Genomic DNA, 24,726 nt, shown 5'->3' with positions numbered 1-24,726 from the left:
TTCCAGGTATAAAATAGTATCTGATTCTTGAAATAATTTACCTTTTTAATATGTAAATATAACAGTGTGAGTAGAAGATACTTTTGTTCTGCTCTCATATTACTGGCATCTGTATCCAGTACTTTTGCAACTGTGCTTCATTACAGCTCAATACTGCAGTAAGGAAAATGACAAACTATGCCACAGAAATATTTTAAAGATATTAATTGACCTTTAGGCAAGGAATTAGATCCAGAGAATAATTTGTATTCAATTTCTATATTTCTCAAGGCTTTGACATGCTTAACTCCTGTTCAAGTGCTCTTTTGGTAATACTATCTGAAGTTTTAGCCAGCTGTGTGTATCTGTGGCTGTTAAAATCATTCTGGATTGGCAAGTTTCCTACAGTGTCTTCCTGGGCTTCCCAAACAGCTTCCTGAAACAGCTGATCCTGTAGCCTTGTATAAACTAATGCTGGCATGGAGGGGTTATAGGCACACTCCTGGAAAGACAGGAGAAAGTTTAACAGACTAGGCTTAGATCAGCTTTTGTGAACAGCAAATACTCAAATAATTGTGCTGTTAAGTGATTGGCAGGCTCTTTGTGTAACATCAAGGTATCGCTAACTGCTGCCAATGGCTTTCCATATCACTTTTTGATATAAAGTACAAGTGGTGGAGTGAACTTTTTGTTATGTCATGTGGTCCTTGTGGCATATGGAACCACTTTTGTGATGAAAGTAAAAGTTATTTTGGACAGGGGAGTTTTAGCAACATTTATGCATTACTGCTTAGCAGAATGTGATCTGTGGTCTTTGGGAAGTTTACTTGTTTAAGTGTTACTACAGCATGGCTCAAAATGATGTTTCAATCAAGCAAATAAACACAAGTGATATGGCCACTTGAAATACCTATGCTGGATATTGGTTAGAGAGTAGTAAGAACTGTGTTGGATATTGGCTAGAGAGTAATAAGAACTTTTGATTTTGTTCATGACCTAAATTCTTAGGAGAAAATTAAGAGCTCTTACATCAATGTATTTTCTTTCCTCTTCCTTTGAGGCTGATGAGAATGTCCATCTAAACAAAGTTTACCTACAGTGTTTAAGATTAGTTGTTAAGAAGAGAAGGATAGAAGAAAACAGAACTGCAGAATAAAATATATCAACTATTAAGGGAAGGCACAGAAAACACTGCCTTTGTTCTGTAACTCCTCCTGTTTGGGTTATTTTAGTACACTCTGTACATCTATTTCCCAACTGACAGCTCTGGCTACTAGAACTGTATGTTCTAGTGAAATGAGGCTCAGATTGAATAGAGTGAGGTGCAGCATCTGAGCTGCTACTTCAAATGGAAACAACATTCTTGCACCTCATTAGACCCTTATCAAAAATATTGATTAAAAAAATCAGCCTTTGAAAATCAAAACTGGTGTTTATACTGAGAGAGTCAAAAATCACAAAAAAAGAGCATGTCTCAGATGTTCACAAAAAGCTGAACTACTGGCACACATCAGTGTGTTTATTTAGATACTCTTTTGTTCACAAATATGATCAGGAATATTTTTAACACGGATTGAAGTTGGCAGCCTCTGAAAACACTACCACAGCTTGATTTCTTCTTTAACTCAAAACATAACTGCAAACTGTAGTCTGTAAACTTGTTTCATGTGCCTGGAGAACTATAATCTTGCTTGGAATGCACAGAGTTAGACTTTGATCACAGTAACAGTCGTTAACATTGGCAAGAGCTAAGTAGAATCAATGCACTCTGTTCCCAACTGCTATAAAACTTGAACTTTCAAAGATCTCTGGTTCCCTGGATCATTACAATTTATTGTTAGAGAAGAAACATAAAGAGCTTCCCTTTTGCTCCTGCCAAGAGCATATGGTGGGATTTTTTTCTTAAATCACCCATATTCCTTGATGTTTCTTCTGAATAAGCCATAGTCCTCTAAAGAAACATTTGCATCTTGAGAGAATATAAAGTCAATGATGTAACTGTTTCATACATGATTTTTAGCTTAGCATTAGAGAACAAGCATATAGTCTCCCCTGTAAAGGTGGTGAAGTTCCTAAAAATTTTAGCTATGGCTTTTTTTTCTTTTACAGTCTACAAAGTAAAAGTGTGAAAAAGAGCTTACTAGAATCATGTGAAATGTTTTAGAAATTGTGCTTGGTTAGTCTGTGACTCATTGCATTGCCATGTTATCTAATGTATTAGTGTTTGAGACATGCCTTAATCTGATTTCTATACTGAGCAAATTGCTAAAAAGGTATTAATACAGTAGAATTGTTATTCTGGATCCTATGCTTAACCATAAAATCTGCATGAAGGAATTCTGATTCCTAGGATGAAACATAACTATAGAGGATATTCGCACCCATAAATCCACCCATGGATTTAAATAACAAGTTTATAAGAAATAAATAACACAAGTGAAAAAATGTTTCTGCAGTTTTGCATCTAACATCTCTACCAATCGACTGCCATGAGTTTGTTTGGGGTTTTTTGTTGCTGTGGGGGTTTTTTTGTTGGTTTTTTTGTTTTGTTTTGTTTTGTTGTGGTTTTTTTGGTTTGGTTTTTTTTTTGGTTTGGTTTGGTTTTTTGCATCTCTCCAATCCATAATGCTTCCTGTGCTGTTCTTGCACTATCTGTAAGAGACAGCAAGCAGCAGGGTATAGCCAAGTGTGACAGGTGATGGCTGAGGTCACAGTCAGCCTCTTGCTCTTAGGCAGAAGAGATAATTATTTGGCTCTCTTGGTTTTTTTTTTCCTTTATCATATCACTAATTTGGGAGGAGAAAACGAAAAGAGTTTACAATTCTTAAGACTTGCAACATTTTACCAATATGGCTGAAGCTAGACAGTGGGCTAAAACCACTCAGAGAATTGATGTTGCATCAACTGGCTTTGCTCAAGAAAGCACTCCAAAAATACAGTATTTGGTGTGCAACAATGCTGTTCAATTTATTTCAGAAAAAAATCTTGTGAAGGAAAAACTATTTGAAAAAAATCTAGTCATTTAGCTTTTGCAGAGCTCCCTAACCTTTTATATTTTCTTCTTTTTTTTGTGATTACACTTTTTTTTGATCACAGAAGTCACCATTGTGATAATCTAGCTTGACTTTTGCCTAACATAGACCATAGAACTTAAAGTCTTCAGGGAGAGATAAATGACCACTAATTTTGGAAAGATTTTTTTGGGGTGCTCTAATCTCACCATTTTTCTTGTCTTTACTCTTAGGTCTAGCAAAGTAATACTCTTGGGATATTGTCCATTCTTAATCATGGGTTAAACTTACATGGAGAATACTGTAAATAGTTTTTTACTGGCTATAGAAGGACTAACTAAAATGACTGGCTCAGATGTTGATCTGATAGCAGATGTAGCCCACCTTGGTCTGTAATCTTAGTCTCAATAATATTGATGTTGATAATTGTAACGTTGGAAAATGAGTACCTCTGTGAGGACTGGAATTTATGAAACTTAACTTCCTAAGAATTTGCATGTTGGTCAGATTTTTGTTGCATGTAAGGAATATCTAGTTTGGAACAAGCTTTTCTTGCAATCAAAATACTCACAATGTCTCTAGTTCGTGTGAATTCTGTGGTGTAATGTTGGAGATGAGCTCATGAAGCATCTTCTGCCTCTGTGGAATTCTTCCTTTGTCAGACTCCTCTTCTCTGTCTGGCTGCTTATCTTTTTAGAAAAACTTGAAGGAACTTAATGTCTCAAGGTTTCACCACCACCACCACCACCATCGGCTTGAAATGCTGTTGAGAAATTTAAAACCCTTGTGAAGGAAAGAGGAGGAAGAGGGTTTTTTCAGACAGTGTGATACATAGATTTAATATGCATGTAAAAAACCCCAGTAATGGTAATGACTAAGGAAGAAGAACACTTAGTTTTAACTGTAATACAGACACTTTAAAATATTGTGTTTAATTCAATAACGAGCAATTATTTAAGAAAAACAAAGCTTCAAAAGGTGGTGGGGAGAAGTGATTAATAGATACTAAGTACACCGTCTCTGAGAACAATCTTAAAGCTGTAATAAACCTTATATTGTTGTACATTTTATTGTTGCTTCAACCTTCTCCCAACTCTGCTCCAGGGATTACTGTATGGAAACTGTATAATGAACAGTATGTTGGGAGGAGTCCCTGCATGCTTATGGAACAATGCAACTGGGCAGGTGCAGAACATGTACCAGGGCCTCTGATCCCAGACTTGTGCCTATGAAACAATGACCAGAACTGAAAGTATGCTACCTCCTTCTGTTTCCCAAACTGCCAGACACATTGTTATGCAGTTAAAGCTCATTTTATCTCTGTCCCTGTGCAGCTGACGTTTCTTTCTACACAGTGACACAACCTCAGAATGGAGGAAAAAAGGAAAGCCCCTGTCCCAGCACAGGTTGTGAGCTGATAGACAGGGAAGCTTCCAAAGAGGAAGGTAGCATGGGCTTGAACTTCCCACTGCAAGGATGCTCTAGACCTGATTTTCCTGATAGATGAATTTTTGTAGCCACTAGCAAGGTAATCAATAATATGTATTTCTGTTTAGAAATGGTCATGCAATACCAGATGCTGCTTTGTCCTGTCAGGTCTTCAGTGCATTACACATGGACTGAAATAATTTGCTGGATTGGGTTCCACAAACAAGATGAGCAAACAGATCCCTGTTTCTAGAACCTGACAGGTTTGGGTCTGAACCAAGCCATGAGGTCTTCAGCACTATCAAACTTAGGCACTTTCAGGTATGTGCAGAAGCACAGCTCTTGGTGCCTGACGAACTTTGTATGTGATTCCTTTCAGATCTTAGATTTTAGAAACAGCTATATATAGGAGTGAGTTTTGGATTGGGGCAGATGGTAATTGCCTGAACATTTTCTGGACCTACTTCATGAGGCTTTTAACTTCTTTATAACGTGGAGTTTTTTTTGCATTTCAGACAATAAACTTGATGTGCTTACTGTTTTATATGACAATAACATTCAATTCTATTTCAGGGCTTTTGTTTTACCACTTCAGATGTTTGACCTATTATAATTTTCAGCCCAGGAATATGCTTCTGTGATCTTTTCTTCTTGTGAAGTCAGACTAATTCTCTCTTTTCTGCAGTTTCTAGCTGTTAATAAATTTTGTTTGAATAGAGTGTTTCAAGTTAGGATTTGTCTTCCATATTTTAAATCAAATGTGAAATGTATGAATTACCATTCTTTTTTTGGAGATGTATATTTAACATTAATTTCATAGTAATATTAACATGTAATTCTAATTTAATTTTTTTAATATTCATTTTAAAATAACCTCAGTTCACATAGCTTAATTTGTGCTTATTATTAAAACCATGCATAGAATTTTCTGGTTATTACAGCCTTGTTAATTAGTTTGTTAATCCAGTATTAAGCTTGCTTTTCCAGAACTCCTACATATTGTCTGCTGAAATTCTACTCTTACAGATGCAAAAGTATATTTTCAATGGAGAGGAAGTTTCTCGTTCTCTTAGTTATCTCACTGGGGGACCCACTAGTACAGGAAATAAAGGATAAAAAGATTCGATGAATGGAAGTAAAAATCAGGACGAACTAGAAATACTAGAATAATAGTTTCCCTAAATGGCATTCTATGGTGTAAATTCAGTTTGAAAAGCTAAAGTATTTCTTGGACCTATTACATTCAGGCAAGAGGTATTTTTAATATTTTCTCATTATTTTAGCAATATTGGCCAGAAAACAAAGAAGTCATATGTAGAAGAATGGTAGAAGTATAGACTTGTGGTAAAAATGGTAGCAAAATTAAAACAAGGCTCTCTAAAGAAAATCTTTTTATATTGTAGCTATCCCTGTACTGTTAAACAATTCTTAAATTTGGTATTGTTCAAAATCTTATAAAGGGTTTCACAGTAATTATACAGGAGTCCTAAAAAACCAGGATTTTTTTCAGAGCAAAACTATACAGTTTAACAGCTTCCAGTCAATTTTTTTTAACTGTTTCTCAGTAAAAAGATACTACAGTTCAGATTCTTGGAATACTTATCAATCCTGTCTGTTATGATGGCAGCAGCTTACAAAATTGTAAAACATACAAGTGTCTCTTGCCTTCTATCATGAACTGTCTAGTCAGCAAAGCTCTTAGACTTCTGCCTGACAGCAGGTTCTAATCTTACACGTTCCTTCCTGCATTGGAAGGTCTGTGGACTATGAGGAATTCTAGAAGCAGTCTTTTATCAGTCATCTTTTAAAATTTTCTTAAGCAAGCTGATGCAGATAATTTTTAAAGCCATCTGATATGTTATCTCAACATAAAACATCCCATTTTAGATCAGTTCTTCAAGTGAAGAATATGAAAAAACCCCAGTCAGTAGTACAGGTAAACTGTAATAAGCATTAAGCTATTGTAAAACTTTTTGTCTTGTAGAAGTATTGTCATTGCTGAATTCCTTTTTATTCATGTAGTTCCATTTTTGGATTGGAGGTTTTCTAGTTCTGTCCTCTTTTATTAAGAGCTGTTGAGATGTAGGTGGATCAGAATGCTTGAAATTAAAGGAAAAAACCGAACTGTGACAACCCTGTGGAAAATTGTGTTCTCTGGACAGTTTATGAGATTTGGTAAAGTTCCATGTATTTGAGCTTTACAGTTTCTACTGTACTTGATGCTTGCTCTTCATGAAAAATCCTTAACCCTATCTTCCTTTTTTAAGGTCAGCAGTATGGGAGCAGAAAGAACCAATTCATTGTCCCACTCTTGATAGGGAAAAAAAAAAAAGAGAACTAACATTAGTTGCTTCAAAATTAATAAATAATGCAAAGAAAGTAAATAGTTTTGACTGGCACTACAGTGGCTTATTTTGACTAATAAGAGTGAAAATAATTTTTTTTCAGAGAAGCTATCTAATGCTTGGTTTCCATAGCCCCTACTGGAGTCATTCCATTGAATGCATCATTTGGGACATACCTTAAGGAACTGCAGTTTCTATTCTGCCTTCCCTAACTTGGCAGGTCTCAGGGCAGATAAGTGGGGTGTCATTGATTAGTTACTGTGTTAGCTTGTGGGTCTCTGCAGAGATTGGTTCTAAGACCTGTACTATTAAGTAGTCTGTCAGTGGCATGGAAGACAATAGCAGGGTGACCAGATTGCAGGGGACCCTGCAAGAGAGCTGGAGAAAGACTGTGCAAGGGCTTGTCCTGACAGGACTAAGGGGAATGGCTTCAAACTGAAAGACAGTGGGCTTAGATTAGACATTAGGAAGAAATGCCTTACTGTGAGGGTGGTGAGGCAATGGAAAAGGTTGCCGAGAGAAGTTGTGGATGACTCGTGCCTGGAAGTGTCCAAGACTGATTTGGGTGGGGCTCTGAACAACCTGGTGTAATGGAAGATGTCCCTGCCCATGTGGGAGCTGTAACTAGATTATCTTTAAGGTGGGCCCTCCCAATCCAAAACATTATTCTGTTATCCAAACCATGATTCTGTTATTAAGATACACCTCAAAGCTTACAGGCAGTGGAAAAAGATCAGCAGATATTAAAGCACAAGACATCAACACAGGACAATCTGGATCGCCCTTTAGATTAGCTTCAAACAAAGGAGTGTTTTTCTGAGGCCAAATAAAAGCTGTGCTAATTACAATTAGCACAAAAGATGAACTTCATTTCTTGACAAGAAGGCACAGGGTTCTCTGAGAGGCTGTAGATAACACTGGGGATTTTTATATATTCCAAGATAATAGTGGATGAAATGCTGAAGATGAGCTCCTGGTTTGGCCAGATGAATAATGTAATCTGTTGTTCATGTTATGTCATCATTGAATAGGACTAAGGAGGTTGCATTTTCATTTATTACAAATTTTAGTAAACTGTATGAATATGCTGATTATTGTCTCTATGTAGCTATAGACAGGATTGATTGAATTTTTTATTTGTTCTGATATTTTTTCAGTAGTTAAAAAATTGTTAAGCTTGAATGTTTGTTTTTGTTTTATGAGTATGCTCTGATCCAAGCAAAACTTGAACTTGTTTGGTCCTGTGGCCTGTGTGGGACAGAAGATCAAAACTAAATCATCACAATGGTCCTTTCTGGTCTTAATATATTTACTATAACTTTGTCAGTTGGAGCTGAGAGTCATTTTTAATACTTCTATGGTCTTTCTTCTAATAGTAACAATTTGAATGGTTTAACATAGTCCCACTGCTTCCACGGATACTAAAGGGATCCTGAGTGTTAATGGCAGTACTGCCACTGGCCTGCTATTTTAGAAGAATAGGTGAAAAACTTAGGAAGTTGCATACCTCACCACGGTAAGCTTCCCTTTTCCTTTGCTTTCCTTTTATGTTAGACATGAAACAGTAAAGAAACTCTGGGTTCTGTTGCCATAGTTACTTGATTCATCTTAGATCCCAGAGCAGCACAGTCTAGCTTTCCCAAATTGCCAAGTGCTATTGTTCACAGCTTTTGTAGCTGTAGACAAAACTGATTCTTTCTCTTTCTTAATGATTTCTTCTATTAAATGATGCTTAAATCCCCTCCCTCCTCACTTTCCAACACTCTGTCTCTTGAATGAGTCAGTTAATTTGTGTTCATGTTGTCAAGTTCCCTGGGTGTGAATAACCTCTAGCTTATCTGTCTATAAACTTTAGATTTGAACAATGTCTTTGCTTATTTGCAGTGCTCTTTCATCTTGTCATTCAAATTCAACACATTCTTGATTATTATCTGTGTGATTTGAGCAGTTGAAGGACAGTATACTCAGTAGTGGACATTTCTGCAGTTGCTGTTTGCTGCAGTTGCAGGGATGCTATTTCAGGTTTAAGTGGGCTAAGTATGTTCTTTTTTAATGTTTATGTAGTCGTCATCGTCCTCGCTGTCTTCACCACCATGCTCATCGCAGCCTCAGGTTAGCCACAGCAGAACGAAGGCCTCACCATTGTGTCACTCTGCATCCCTCTCCTGGGCCAAACGTAATCATGTAGGTCCTGCAAAGGCTCCCAGTCCGTCAGTCCGTCTGCGCCGGTGGCGGCCCTTGATACGCCTTCCATCTGTCGGGCTTCATTCTGTTGTAAGTGTAGTCCATCTTCAGTCTTTTCTTACTCTGACACACTGGCCTTCTACCATGTAGCTTCAGTCTTCAAGGCATCATGTTTTGTTGGGGTCTTTTCTCAACCATTCTTAAGATTTCTTTCTTCCTGGTTTATTTTTTCCCTTTCCACCATGTCAGACAGCAAAAGTACATCATTCCATGCTTTGCTGTCCAGGTATTTTTGATTCCATACATATGCCAAATCATTTTCAAAGCATAGAAGAAGTTTACCTTTCATGAACTGGCGCTTTTTTTTGCCATAGACTCTGCATCCAGCCTCTTCTTTTTACCTCATCTTCATGATCTTTCATTTGGATCTCCTAAATCAAGGGGCTTCTAATTTTTTGCCACGTGGTATTATTTCTGTGTTTGAGACCTGGTTTTAAGTTCTCATATCCTAAACCTAGTCTCCTTTTCTTTCCTTAACTCTTGGTTAATGGTCCCTGGGTATTTCAGTAATGATAAAATATTTCCTTTAATTCCAAGGGGCTGGTTACTTTCTCACTTGACATCTTGTTTCTTCATAGAGTTTGTACACAAACATTGCAGTTGAAAGGGAAGATGTTCCAATAAGAAAAGCTTGTCATCAAATTTAAACTTTTTTCCTCCTTCAGTCACCGACCACAAATGTATCTTGAAAATCTGGAAACAAAATTATATGTACAGAGTAGCCAATGTTTCTAAGTGGCCTGATGGCAATCAGCAGAAACACTGAACTGAAAGAGTCTTCTAGTGCTATTTCATCCTGCTTTAAGGAGTGATCACACTTCTAATGCATACATGAAAATAGAAAAATAAATCTTGATGTATAGAAGTTAATGCTCTTAAATGCAAAACTGGGACATTGATTTTGTTTTTATCATTCTTTGATACTGATCACATTTCACCTGTGTTCCTGGAAATTCTTTTTTGAAATAGGTGGGTTTTTTACAGAGGTGAAATAACTACCCTAGCTGTGGTCCAAATAATTTTCTTTTTCATTCAGATGTCCTTTCCACATGTGGAAATCCTTAATATAAGTGTCAAATGCTTCCACTTCTTTATAGCTTTTTTATTTTCATCCTGATAAATATCTCAAGATGAGGCCTTTTCCCAGACTCTTTTCTCTTCATGTGAATAGTAATTGCTTTTATTAAGTATCTAGCTCTCATGTAATATTCAAAACTATGGACCATTCTTGATGTTACCATTTGGAGCTAGTTAAATATTTTGGGATCTGAGGAGGTGTTAAGTACAGACTTAAATTCTTCCCAACTCATGCTTCTTACCCCTCATTTGTTTTGCTGACATTGACAACATCTGACATTTTACCTGGGGATTTTATTGTTTAGCAAACCTTGGAAAATTCTATGTCCTGTTTCTGTAATTTGAAACTGGGATTGTGTTTGAATTTGACTTATCTATGCTTGTTGGTTAGAAAATACTTACTGAAGGAGACTTGAGCTTGAGTGTGCCTGCCTAGAACAAAAGCATTAATTGAACATGAGTTTACTTCAGCAGTAAACAAATTATTACTTATCTAAGACATTACAGCATAATATGTTGTCATTATAGCAGAAAACCAAGCTGAGAGTTTTTTTAACTTCAGAAAATGTCTAAAAACGAGTCCTCATCCGCTAGTAATGAGCATTTCCTTTAAAAATGTTCAGAAAATGAGTTTAGTTTTCAGTACAACTCTATTTGGCAAAGCAGAAACTTGCTTCTAAGAGGTTTTAAAATATTATACCTTAATTCCCCTGATGTCCCTGTCTTTATCCAACAGATTAAAATTTCAAGGCCTATACATTAAGATCTATCAGTGAATACTGATAAATACTGTATAGTCTGGTATGTATTGGTAACTAAATGTTGTTCTCATCTTTGCACATTTGTATAACATGCCTTACAAGAAAATTAAGACCACCTTGTTGTAAATTAGTTTATTATGCAAGAAACCAGACAGCATTTTTGGCATTAAAGCTGCCTCCATTGGCTTTGTAAAATTTGAATGACAAGGTGGTGTTTAATGTCCTGTCAACAAGTAGTATTAGTACAGCTCTGATATTCTTCTAGGTTTACATAGAGGCTGAACTGCTCAGCATTGCATTAACATTGTATGAGAAATATATGAGCACTTCAGTATTGCTTTTATTAAGAAATCTATGCTCTTGAATTTAAGGGGGTGGGAACATCCTGTATATTGTGTTTAAAATATAGTTGAACTTCCTTGTATTTCTGAGTACATTTCTACTACTGAAACTTTGACAAACAGAAGAAAAGATTGTTTCAAAATTTAGAGCGGAAGTTTTGATGCTGAGAGGCTTTTTCTAGGCTCCTTAAATAAAAGCACTTTTACTGGTTGAAAACTTTCCTTGACTTTGGCTGGACACCAGATGCCCATCAGGCTGCTCTGTCATTCCCCTCCTTTGCAGGCCAGGGTGGGGAGAAAATAAGAGAAAAAAACTCGTATGTCAAGATAAAGGCAGTTCAATAAAGCAAAAGCTTCACATGAAAGCAGGGGAAAACAAAAGATTTATTCTCTCCTACCCATCAGCAGGGGATGTCCAGACACTTCCTGGGAAGCCAGTCTTGAGTGTGTGTAGTGGTTGGCCAGGAAGACAGTTGTCACAATTACTAATGTTATTAGTTCTTTTTCCCTTTTTCCTCCTCCTTTCTCTTAGCTTTCATTGCTGAGCAGACCTCATATGGTACAGAATATCCCTTTGGCCAGTTTGGGCCACCTGTCCTGGCTGTGTCCCCTCACAGGATTTTGCCCACCCCTCTCCTGCTGGTGAGGGTGAGATGTTGGAGAGAGGGCAGTGATGCAGGGCCAGCGCTGCTCAGCAGTGGCTGCAGCACTGGGGTGTCACCAGCCCCTTTCCAGCTACCATTGCAAAGCTCAGCACTGGGAGGGCTGCTCCAGGGAAATGAGCTCCATCCATTGCAGCCAGACCCAGTACATCTTTTTAGAGTAGGTCTCTAGATGAGTTAAGAACATATATTAGGAGGGGGGGAAAAATTGAAAATACTGTCCTGAAGCGTTCTATACAAATCTGATAAATTGCAGTAGATGTGGCAAATTTTTAAGATAAGCTAACAGCATGCCTTTTTAGTAATGTTGACTTCGCCTCCGTCCTTGTCACTTTCTCCCCAGATCATCTATTCTTTTAGTGTTTCTGTTTGCCTTAGGTTTTGCTGCCTTTTTTATGTCAAACTCAATGCAGAATATTGACTATGAATGGAGACGTCACTGTTTTGTGAGAAAAAGCCAGAAACAGTCTTACTGAAAACTTGTGACAATCATTCCAATGTTCTTTGTTCTAATTGCAGTACTTTAACTGAGACCCAAATGCCTTTCACAGTCCTACACAGTATATTTGCCCAAGCACATCCCATGCTGCAAAACAGAAGTTACAGATGTCTCATCTATTCAACAGCAATTGCATCACTTTTTCTATTTTACTTCAGAATTTATTGAATATAAACCATACCTGGTAGTCTTCTTTTTTGGATCTTTTTTTCTTTGGCTTCTTGTAATATCTGGTGTAGAAAAACCTCTAAGGTTTTTTCTTCTCTTAAAACTGTAGATGCTTTTATCATGATCTTGCAATTGGATGTATCAGAATTTTTTTATTCTTGAAGGTTCTGCAAAATTGTCTCTTCCCTGTCAGTCTTCAGTACACTTCCATAACTTAACAGACTCCTGATGCCAGTTTCTTGACTTAACACCGAATGACTTTTTCCTTTCCCAGTCACTACATGTATTGCAAAGCATTCTACTAAACCGGTTTGTGAGGCTTCTTGCTTTGCTTCTCCTTTCAAAAGCAAGCGTAAGGGAATAATAAAAATACAAGATATATTTGGAATAAATTGCCTGAAAACTGTCATGTAACACTGAATCTGCTCTTATAATGTGGTCTTCCATAAATACATTTTAAGCAGGGTGTGGTAAGGCTTGTTCAGTGGATCCATGAGAGCAAGACCATTTTTTTCTCAGTTGTAAGTTTGTCCCAGAAATGAAGTTCTTAGGAAGAGAAACCAATTGCGCATAAATTTGACAAACAGCTGTGTCTTGACTAAGGAACATTTGAAGATCAAAGAATTTCAAATGCATAAAAATTGAATACCAAGTTTTAGATTGGGATAATCGTCTAAGTGCATTGCAAGATAAACTGTACAGGTGATGAAATATACGTTATTAGACAGGCTGACATGATTGGGCAAACAGTGATATGGGGTGTACCGCTGAGTTTCTGAAGGTTAGTGCAACAACTAGAATGACTGGTTTAGTTCATGAGGAGAGGGCAGCATGCACTGGTGAAAGGTAAAACTAAAGGAATTTCTTAGTACAAGAAGGCATAGGAAGGGTTATCATTTATATTGTAAAAACTTTGCAAAATGCAGTTTTAATTATAGATTTGATACCTGCTGGTGAAGAGACAAAGAAATGTAGAGGTTCTGTTTCAATAGCATGAACTAATGGGTATTGGCCTGAGACAAGTCAATTCAAATTGATTTCTCACAAAGGTCAGCACTTGTTTATTATTCAATTTGGATGTCCAGGTTAGCAGAGGAGGCAGTCAATTCCTCTGAAAAACAGGGACTCTGATATTTAAGTGCTTTTAATGTGGTATCCAAAATTAGAGGGCAGACAACCTTGGCTGTGTCTTTTGTGTGTGCAACTGAGTATTCATGAAAATATTCTGTGTTACTATCATTGAATATTACCTTAGTTCCTTGGGATAAAGTTACATTTGAGAAGATGTTCTCAGAACCATCACTTTGAGCACGGAACTTGTATTTTTCTTCTTTAGATCAGTTTTGAGTCTTCTGGTTTTTACTTTTCATTATGTTTTTAGTTTGGAGAAGAAAATTGGAAAAATTATGTCTACTGACCCAAATTACCAAAACTTAATTCTTGTACTAGATTGCAACCATAACATAAGCATTGTAAGCTACTAAAGGTGCTGGTATTCTTCCTCTTTATGTCTTTCCTGGATAGAAGAGAAGTATACATTTCCAGTACTCAGCATGACAGCTCTTCAGAAGACTTGAAAAATGAGTCTTGAATCCCATAGTTTAGTTCCAAATCCTGATTAGACAATCACATAATTTCGACTCCCATGTCTTTCTCCTTGTGGTTCATACACACATGTGGTCCTTCAAATGTGTTTTTTCCTTTTGCACACTGGCTGGGCTTTTAAGTGAAAAAATCTAGAGGAACAGATAATCTGAACACTTGATTGATGTCTGTGTTACTGTGGTCTTTGACAAGAAGAGCAATCAAGAGAAAATCCTCTGTAACTGTTCTAAGCAATACTTCATGATGAATGTGCAGGAAGACTTCTTAAAGCTATGCTTCCTGTTCTTTTAAGCATTCACATAGACACTTTATTAGAAACTTGAAAACTTGGCCAAAGGTGTAGCTTTTTGGGGAGACCACAAAAGACATCTCCCTGGAGCTGACATTCCCACTTTTTTCCATTCCTTTGAAATTTAAAGTCTTCTGGTTCAAGTGTTAGAATTTCTAGTGCTTCCCAGTGAAGTGGAAATTGGCCTTACTAGGCTTTTCTTGTGGTGTCTGTGTGTGTTTGAGTGTGCTTGCACACATATGGATGTGTTGGGGGCTTTTTCCCTAAGGAGGGGAAGGGTGGAGCAATTTTGAATCAGATTCATCACATTGGGAAAGATTAATCCAGTTACTTGTTTGCTTCAGTTATAAGCAACAGATTTTTATAATACAAAGTTTTAGGTCATCATGAATATTCAGACCCTGTTGTTTCACTGTGTTTATGATTATGCAAATATTTTTCTGTCAAAAATTATCGAAATCCTAATTTTTCAAGAAATGTAAAAATCAACTTTACTGCTATCTAGATTAGATGAAAAGAAATCTTAATGGAAGGAGACTGCATATACTAGAACATATGGTAGAAAACTTAATAATGTCATGGCACTTTCATTCTCTCTGAGGTTGGGGAATTAAAAATGTAAAAACACAGCATTTCTCACGGTTTATGGCAATAGCATGCTGAAAGCATGTTATTTAGATTACTCTTGTACAAAAACTCAGCAGGATTCTATAGGAGTCTGTCTCTAAGTAAACTTTATGAAAAGTCAATCATGCTTTTTTTGATGGCTTACTTATTCATCTCCTTCCTGTGTATAGACTCAGCATTCCAAGCATGCCAGTGGTGTCTCTCTAGAGAAAGGGTGTTTATTAGAATTTGACAAAGAACTTAACACCCAAAATGGTCATAAGGGCAACTATATCTTGTTTCTAAATGTGGTAAAAATCAACTCCTGAACATCTCAAAGTCCTCTGAAATAGTGATGTACTCTCCTGCTTCATGTTGGCTTGAGCCCAGGTAGAGTATGTTTAGATGTAGGCTTTAAATTGTTAAGCCACTTCTGGCCTAAAGTGACACTAACTGGCAGTGGTCTTCCCCCTAACCCTGAAATTTCTTAAACCCAGATTTCTTAGTTGGTATGTTTAATTGGTAAGTGAACAGCTGTGAAGTCATATGTCTATGAAGGGAATTAGGTGACAATGTGGGATTTGACAAGCATGCTCAGCCTTGCCTGCCTGCACACTTTTGTAGCACTACAGTTTAGAAGTCTGTAAAAAGTTGGGTGGTCAATAGCAATAACAACAAGGCCACTGGACATGACCTGCTGTCCTGTGTGGTTTTATGGAAGCCTGTGGTCCTTTGAAGTTTGCAACTGAGTAGTCAGGTTCTTGGGGCTGTTTGGTTTCCCTGAGTCCTGGTTCTGTTTGGCCTTCTGTGAAACAAAATTATCAAAGGCCATTTCACTTAGCTTGAATTTCTGGTGGAAAGATCCCCTTGCCCCTTTGAAAGATGCCTCATCTTTAGTGGCCAGAAAGCCTTTTCTTCATTCTAGGCTCTCTGAAACAGTGATGAAACAGGGTGTTTGTGCCTTTCACACTTCTAACTGGTCATGGAGATAAATCTTAAATGAAGTTGTGTGGTATTTTGTTTTCTCTTTCTTTTTTTCTCATTTTTGAGCTTGCTGCACAGAATTTCTATGGCTGTTGGCAGTTCCTCCACAGCGCTGCATTCTTTGGCCTTCTTAATGTATTTGAAGGACTTGTGGTGACTTCTTGTCCTTCACTCTGTTGTTCTGGTTGTTCGCCAAATTTCTTCAATTCATATCATCTTTTAAAGTATTTTTTCATGGCCATCATAAAAAAGGAAATTTTAAGCCCAGTCCTTAAAAGATGATATGACTTTGAGGTTCTACAACTTATTTCACACTCTAATCTGTTTTTAGCAAGTTTTCACATTTTTGTAGTCTTTTAGAAAATTCATGTAAGCCTAGCGGTAATTAAAAGATGAAAGAAAATTACATGAAATACATTTTCACACAAGTCAGATTTTTGATAATGAAGAAAACCTGAAGTTCTTTTTCCCATTTGCTCAAAACAATATAATCTTAAATTATGTTCAGATGCAGACTGGACAGACTGATAAGGAATTAATGCCATCAGTTACTATTGAACACAACAATGGTGATAGAGCTTTTGGCTCAGAAGTGATGATAGATCTTCTGGCTCACATGTTCCAACACCACTGCTCAGCAGGTGCTGGGAGTGTGTGTTGGTTAAGCACCATGCTGTGCATGCCCACAAACTTCTGCAAAAGATTTTGCTGCTTGCTGTAGTTGCCAGCACAGTACTGGGCTAGGTAGATCTTTACTAACTGTAACCATTTTTTATGTTGTGTCACTTGGTGCTGTCGCTGCACTTCAGTCCTTACTGGGTATAATGACTATGATGCCACTTGGAGAATTCAGTCTGGGCACCTCTGGTTATTATCTTTCCTCCCCACCTAAGATGTGTTTGTTTTGACTGCCTGTGAAGAGGAAACTGGTTAACTGGGGTTGGTTATGAGGAAAAAATTATTTTGACCAGCGAATATTTTCAGTTCTGAAATATTACAGTTTCACAGTTGAGTCCTGCATCACTTTGTTATAGGAGATAGGTTAGCGAAGGATTTGTTATTTATATGAAAGTCTATTTTTGATGTTTATGAATTTGAGCTGATTTTACTTCTAATTTAGTAATGAAAAATAGAGCTTTTATGTAGAGCTATAATCAGAAATATTTCCAGATACTTTAATGCATGAATTCTTACTGATACATGCATTGCAGACAGTTCCTTTGTATTCCAAAATGTTCCTCAATTGACTTGTGCCATTCTGTATAGATCCAGAATGTGCTTTCCCAATTGTGATGTCTTTTGTCCAGGTATTTTGTATATTATGATGATACATGCTCATTATCATATAGCAATAAGAGTTCAATAAACACAATATCTTTTTGTCTTGTTTTGTCTTGCAGGCACCAAGTATAGATGAAAAAGTAGATCTTCACTTTATTGCATTAGTTAATGTAGGTGGTCATCTCTATGAATTGGGTAAGAACACTTTTTATCCACTCCATTTTTAGAAACAAATTCAAGTAGTGATGCTGTTAACTGTCAAAGTTTCAGAGAGATTTCTTGATGTTATGTTGGGCTTAGGTTCTTTTCAGCTGCATCTTAGGGTCTGGGGATTTCTTTCAAACAACTGTAGCCTTCTTAGTTTTTTGGGATTTTTTGGGGGGGCAGTTTGTTTGTTTGTTTGTTAGGATTTTTTGTTTGTTTTTTGGGTTTTATTGTTTTCCTTCCCTTAATTCCATCCTATTAAGATAAAATGGTACAGAATACTAGACTGCATCCAAACTTCCATGGGCATTTAAAAGGACAGGAAGCAAGAAAAATGGATAAACTCTCAAAATTTCACAGGACATTTTTTATGTTTATGTTCCTGAGCTGCTTGTGGAAGTACTAAATTAACTGTGTGCCACTTCAGAAATGTTAGCTATATTGTTAAGCAGCTGTGCTTAATAAACACAGCATAAGTGATACTGTTTAAACTCAAATTATGTAGTCAGGTTACTAAGAGATATTAACACTCTGCAAATTGTTTGTAATAGTCCGGTATTTTTTCCTCTACTTTTTGTGGTCAGTAGACAGTTAACTGTGCAACAGTAGTCCTTATTTTTTGAAATACAGCTATTTTTTCTTGTTCAGATTGTGTAGCACTTAGTTTTGCTCAGATATTCTCTAATGACTCCAATCTTAAATATGTTGCTGAGCAACTAGGTTTTTCAGCAGGCACTTCAGAAATCCAGCAAGCAGATCAGCATGTAAAAACTGCAAGTCACTGATCTTTCCTAACATAATTTTTGCAGTATTTTATGGTGATAAGACTTTCATCTTTTGAAAATCAGCATGTAATTGAGCAATGCCCTTAACAGGTGATAAGTAATCGCAGCATGGGGCATAAGCAATATATAAGAAGTGCTTATGTTAATATTAAGTTAATCTGAGGGGTATTACCAGGGATAAGTCATAACCAATAGGCACACATTTTTGTATTTTATGATGCTGTCTATCTGTCACTGGACTAGATCAAAAAGGTAAGTACTGTAGGATGCAATAAATATTTTATGGCTCTAGATTTCAAGGCATAAGGGATGACTTTCACTTTTTTTGGTTGTGTGCTGTGATACATTTTCACTGTCCATTAAGTTATGCTGCTTAAAAAGCAGACTACATACTTTTTATGTTTACCCAATTTCTGTAGGTATGATGTGAGAGAAGCCCCATTTGAATTTTTCCTAAAAATAACAAATTAAAAGGAGAAGAGGCATTTAGCTCTGCTGTACAGTGGAATGTCAATAGTACTATTTCTTTTGTTCTTAAAATAACTTCTCTCTGTACCAGTGGAAGGAAGCAAAAAAACCCCACCTTAAAAGTAGGAAAATTGAAGGTTTTTCAATTGATTCACTGGCTTCAGACAGTGTGGGCAGCATGTGGGCTTTGGCATGCAGAAAATGCTAAGGAAGCACGTGAATATTAAATATATGTGATGTTTCTGTCATAGAAAATGCATTATTTATAGACACATGAAATTAAAATGTTGTTCTGCCAATATGGACGCAAAAAAGCCCCACAATTAAGGTAAACTTAGCTTGCAACAGTGTAGGGTATTCAGTTCTGTTTCCCTGGCATTTTCTGAGGGTTTTGCCTTGTATCTGCAGCCATGGTAGTTACAATAATGAACAACATCTTGTTCATATAAATCCAAATGTTTTTCAACATCAAATCTATTTTTAGTTATGGAAAATGTAGTTGGGAAGTGTTGTCAACTTTGGTGGCATCTTTGGGGAGGAAAGAGCCTTTTACAGGCAAGACAGAGCCAAAAGTGATTTTGTTTTATATTTTTAAAGAAATATTTCAGATAACCTGACATAAGTTTTCATACTGTTAACTCGTTGCAAGTAACCTGAAGCATATTTATATGAATGAAATTCTTTTTTAAATGCTGAGAATGACAAGCATTATTCTATTGGAAATGCAAGACAAAAAACATAAAAAATAACCATAGCAATCCTGTTTAAATGCTGTGAAAATACTAAATACTTAGAGCTGTTGGGCTTTGTTTGCTAATTTATTTTAGATGACAGAAAGATTTTCAGTGATGCCAGACTCTTCAGAATGGTGGGTTTGCTACTCTGGTCTGTTGTGGAGTCCCTGATCACAGCTGTCAAACACCACAGACCTACAGCTGTCTGTCTGCATAAATCCATCAAGCGTAGCTGAAACTTTTCTATTCTGCTTGAAAAACTGAAGTACTATACCAGCATTAAACCAACAGCAACTTACAGCTTTGAAGTTTTCAAATTAAATACTGAAAAATATTTCATTGTTTTGGTTGGATTATTTTTTAAAAGCAACAGACTGTATATAATGATACTGTTAGAAGCAGTCAGCAGTGGAGACACCAGGGAACAGCTAGCTGTGTGTGTGAACTTTATGAAAAATGAGATAGCATTTTGGAAAGTGAAGTACAAAAGATCTATTTAAATAGTTTTAACTGGAAAAAATGAAGCTTTTATAATTTTATAAATGTGTTATTCAATCCCACTTTATCTTTCAACAGATGGGCGCAAGCCATTTCCAATAAACCATGGGGAAACCAGCGATGACTCTTTTTTAGAGGTAGGGATACAGAACCTTCTCAAATGGTGCTATATTAAATTCTTGCTGTGTTTCTACAAAATTTATAAAATAGATATATAAAAATACCTGTACAGGTCTAGCTATATTTATAGTTGGATGAGGAATAGAGCAAGTGGGATGGGGAGGCCAAATTAGGTTTGAAAAGAGATACTTTGGAACACTTACGTTGTGGCTGTGGATGAGAGAGTATCGTAACATAAATATCATAAGGGTCGACTACAGGATCAGACTGACATCTTCTGTGCTTAGATTTTCATATACTCCTGCTCCTTTCAATTAGTACATCTAACAAGAAGTCAGCAGACTGAAAACTTGAAATTTTTCATTCTTTTTCCTTTGGTTTATAGTTTGATAGGTGTCACGCTAGACAGAAGCTGATTTCCTTTCTGACCCTTGCTAATGATCATTCTTCTCTACTTTCACAGCTTCTTTTGGGTGCTTCTTTGTGTCATGAGCTGAGAAACGAATTGGAAAGGGATACACTGAGTTGGGAGGATAAACTGTCATCCCCATAGAATGATGCAAAGTTGAAGTTGAGAGAAGTCAATGCATAGATCTGAGTTTTATGATGCCCAGATTGGATTAGCATTACAAAAGGAAGAAACCAGAGAAACTAAAACAAACAAAATAGAAAACTATTTTATAGTCTAGAAGCATAGACTAATGTCTGTAAAGTTTGCAAATAATTTGTGCTTGCTTGGACAGGGGAATAAATTGGATAAAGCTTTCCTTATTCCGTATGTGTCTTTTTCCTGTTTTTGCTGATAACATATGTTCTCCAGATTGCAGCCTAAAGCTAAATGAAGGAATTACTTAAAATCTTTCAATTACCCCACCCAGCTTAGATTCATCTTGAAACAAAGAAAAAATTTCTGAAGGCAGCAGTACTAGTTAAGACAAACTTCAGAGATGCATTTAGAAAGTCAGAAAAGCAACACATCTGCTGCACAAAGTAATATTCAGTCACAAAAATCATCATTGCTAAGGTCCTTCATAAAACTTTTTCTTTTAGGCTGCCCATATGAGCACTGTAAGTAATCTTGAGTCGTGGTAACTCAACTCGACTCACTCATCATAAATACTGTTGATGTAGGTTTGTCACACTATTTAGTAAACCTTTATGGAAAAATCCATTTTGGGCCTAGTTTGGATAAAGCATATCTTCGTATTTCAGTTGTGTTTTGTTTGTTTTTTATAACAAATATGATTTATACTGTTTTTCATTTTGGTTTTCTTTGTACTTTTTTTTCCCCTAGGATGCAATAGAAGTTTGTAAGAAATTCATGGAACGTGACCCAGAAGAATTAAGATTCAATGCAATTGCACTGTCTGCAGCTTAAAAGCCTTTTCCTGTGAGGCAACTCTATTGCAATGTATTGTAAGAATAAAACTGTTGCCATATGTTAATAGTACAAATTTTGATACTTCCCTAACATCTTGACTAATTGTAGCATACGTGGAATAAACTTTGCATTTGTCCTTGCTATATTTTGCTGCTTGTTCCTACAGCAACTTTGGGTATTTCTATACAGGCATGCATTTTGTGCAAGATTTTTATGTGATGGGTTTTTTCCCTTCCACCCCCTTAAAAGTTTTAGGACTTACTGTCTGTGATATTTCCTTGTAATAATGATGAGCTGCTTCAGAGCAGGATTATCATTTGTATCATGCACAGGTAACATTCTGAGTGGAGTATGGTGATATGGCTGAAAACTTGGAGTTTGAGGCTATCTCCATCTTTTATTAATAATGGTGCAAGAATACTATTAGAACTTCTTCAGGTGACTCAAGTGAAAGAAACATTTTTTCAGTGCATTATTTTTAAATAAATGTGTGGAAGAAAATAGGCAGAAAAAGGACTATTCTTACTGTTGGTGAGCACTAACATTTTAAAATTATCTTAATGTTTACATTTTGAATAAAATTTCACTTTGTTCCTCAAGTCTAATAATGTTAATAAATTGTCAAAAAACTTTAGTTAAACCAATGTTTGCTATTTATATTATATGTGGAAAAATGACACGGGTTTTCCCCCCCGAAAAGGCACATTAAGAAATTCAAATGGTAGGACTGTGGAGGGCACACACAGATGAATACAGCAATGTGAAGTACCTCACCTAACTGAAATAAATGATAGAAAAGTGATGATTGTTGTAATGAAGTTTTGTTTAGCAACAACAAACAGACTGGAGATTTTAAGGCAGCCATGATAATCATATACTTTTCTCTCCTCTTGGAATATCTATCTAAGTTTGTCAGGTGGCATTACTGAATGCTATCTGATAGCCTTCCCCTGTGCCAATCCCTCCCACTCCACCCACTGATCTTAAGGTACTGTTGACCAATTTCTATACCTGAATCAGTAACATTGTGGTTGTTTTGAGTTTGATCTTCTTGTTTGGTTTTGGGTTTGGGTTTGGTTTTTTAGCTAAGCAATCTTAACACTTTAGGATTCTTGTGAAGATTGGTTTGGGTTAATGTGTGTGGTTTTGACATTCCAGAAAAATATTCCTTATTCACTCCTTTGAAGTGGAATAATTTAGGTTTGCTTCCAATCAAACCCACTGCCAAAGGAAACTGAACCCTCCACATCCCAGAGGGTGCTTTCATTCTCTATCAATTGTCATTGCAGGAAAAATGAATGGGGTTATGCCAGAAGCACTCTGGCAGAGTTTTCCTTCTTTATAGAAAAGAAAGAGGCCTGGGAGTCTGTCTTATCACTTAAGAACATCTCTTGCACTCTAAAGAAAAAGTTGGCATGTCTGTCTAAAACATGTCACCTGGAGAGTCCAGTAACAGCAACAGTCTGTTTTCTATAAGTGAGCTGCTTGGAAAAGCAAAGGAGAAGAATAACACTAATGAGCTTCTATTTTTGAAGCTTTTGCTTTTCCACCCCAATAAAATGCAGTATCATTAAGACTTGGTTTATGTTGTCATGCTCATTAGTGAAGGCCTGAAACTTGCTTTTAAATAAAAATCAGAGGCTTTAGTAACCAAACCAGCTGTGTTGTCTTCTTCTATCAGCAAAATCAAATAAAGGTTGTCACCACTGAACTGGGATATTGCGTTTTTTCAGCTAATGGTGACTTGGAGGATTGCCTTTCAAGTAAGCCATAGTTAATATAGATAAGGCCCTTTTAGGATAGGGGAGAGGGTGAGGACAGAAAGGAAGTGCAGTCTAAAGCTGTTAAACAAGATACATCAATTGTCTACTCTAGAGAAATGTCTCATCATATATGATCTTCAGTGTTCAAAAGTGGGTTTAAGTAATCAGTGATGTGTCTCTGTTTTTGTGCAGCTGTTTATTGCAAAATCCCTTCAGAAGTGGAGCTCTTTGCTGGGTACAAGGACTGACTAGACAAAGTCAGGACAAAGATAATAAGGTTAGAATAGTAAATTTGGGGTGGGATTTTCTGTGGTCATGCTGAAAAATACATCTTGAATCTTAAGTAAAAACCTATAAATAAGAATTCTTAGTGTTTTGGCAATATTGTACTTTTGCTTAGCATCTACATAGTCTTCAAATCAGTTGTTCTGCAGGGTAAGGTTTCCCTCTTTTATTTGCAGTGTTAATTTCTGGTTTATTAAAATGTAAGATTTTGAGATGCCAAAGGAAGAGTGGTGCACTAGTTTTTATGCTGTATGTATCTGCTCACTGCATGGTCTCTTGGTAGAAACTGTGAAAGACTGCACTACAGAAATTCATCTCACCCAACATGTACAGTGTAGCAGCCCTCCAGAGCTTGTGAGGCCATGCTTTGGCACAGGCTTTGGCACTGTCTTGAGGAGCACAGGATGTGAAGGGATCTACAAGCTGCTGGAATATCTCCCTCATTGACATAACCTGTATAACACGGATAAAAAAAGTGAAGTATGAATGCTTGGCTGACTTGTAAAGTCAAGCAAGGTCCTGGAGGCTGATAAATCCTGCAGACCCCATGGTGCTTTTGGCTCTGCAATGCCCCAACGTCTGCATCATTGCCTGAGCTGTACAGTCTCTGCTTATTAGCTCAAGCTCTGTGGGAAAATAACACTGTATTTTCTAACTTGTGCAGCCCTGCCAGAGCCTCAACACCTTTGTGTGGAGGAGCGTGGCTTGGTCATGGGCACACAGTGCCAGGAGATCCCTCTTCAGCCTCTGCAGTCTGGGCTGGATGTACACACCATTTTATGGAAATTTTATGGAAATGGTGTAGGAGTGCAGAGGTGATGCATGCTCTGCACTTGCATTAATTTTAGCTGAGTGGAGCTGGTGTGCTATTAAGCACTCAGGATTGTTCAAGCTTTTTGAGTATATTGGTGCAAGTTTTCCTATGTTATTTACAGACATTTTGTTAAGAAATCATAATTCAATAACCAGTACAATGCCCTTTCCTTTCAGTTGTGGCTGCATGATTCAGTTAAGGGAAGAAGAAGAAAGTTGTTTTCTGATATTGAAATGTATGTTTGAAAATACAGAGACTTAACAGCCCACACTTACAAAATAAATACGGTCTTTCCTTAAAGAAAGAAGCCTGCCTTGGTGGAAAATATTATTGTGTCAAATATTTGTAGAACTCTCCCTGAAAAGAATATGATGTAAGCTGTTGCTTGACTTAT

General features: G+C 36.8%; 1 protein-coding gene across 1 annotated transcript in view; it reads left to right on the top strand.

Moving 5' to 3' along the window:
• Positions 1-23,125, top strand: part of UCHL3 (ubiquitin C-terminal hydrolase L3) — a 42,873-nt gene extending 19,748 nt beyond the window's left edge. Inside the window, exons 7-9 of the mRNA XM_030944665.1 lie at positions 17,400-17,475; positions 20,048-20,106; positions 21,384-23,125. Of these exons, the coding sequence (XP_030800525.1) occupies positions 17,400-17,475; positions 20,048-20,106; positions 21,384-21,467 (219 nt within the window). The 3' untranslated portion in view covers positions 21,468-23,125. The remainder of the gene's footprint in view (positions 1-17,399; positions 17,476-20,047; positions 20,107-21,383) is intronic.
• The last annotated feature ends 1,601 nt before the right edge of the window (positions 23,126-24,726 follow it).

Source organism: Camarhynchus parvulus, chromosome 1 (assembly GCF_901933205.1).
Source record: "Camarhynchus parvulus chromosome 1, STF_HiC, whole genome shotgun sequence".
Taxonomy (NCBI): Eukaryota; Metazoa; Chordata; class Aves; order Passeriformes; family Thraupidae; genus Camarhynchus; species Camarhynchus parvulus.
The sequence above is the reverse complement of the archived record's forward strand: the minus strand, read 5'-3'. Positions and strand labels throughout refer to the sequence as shown.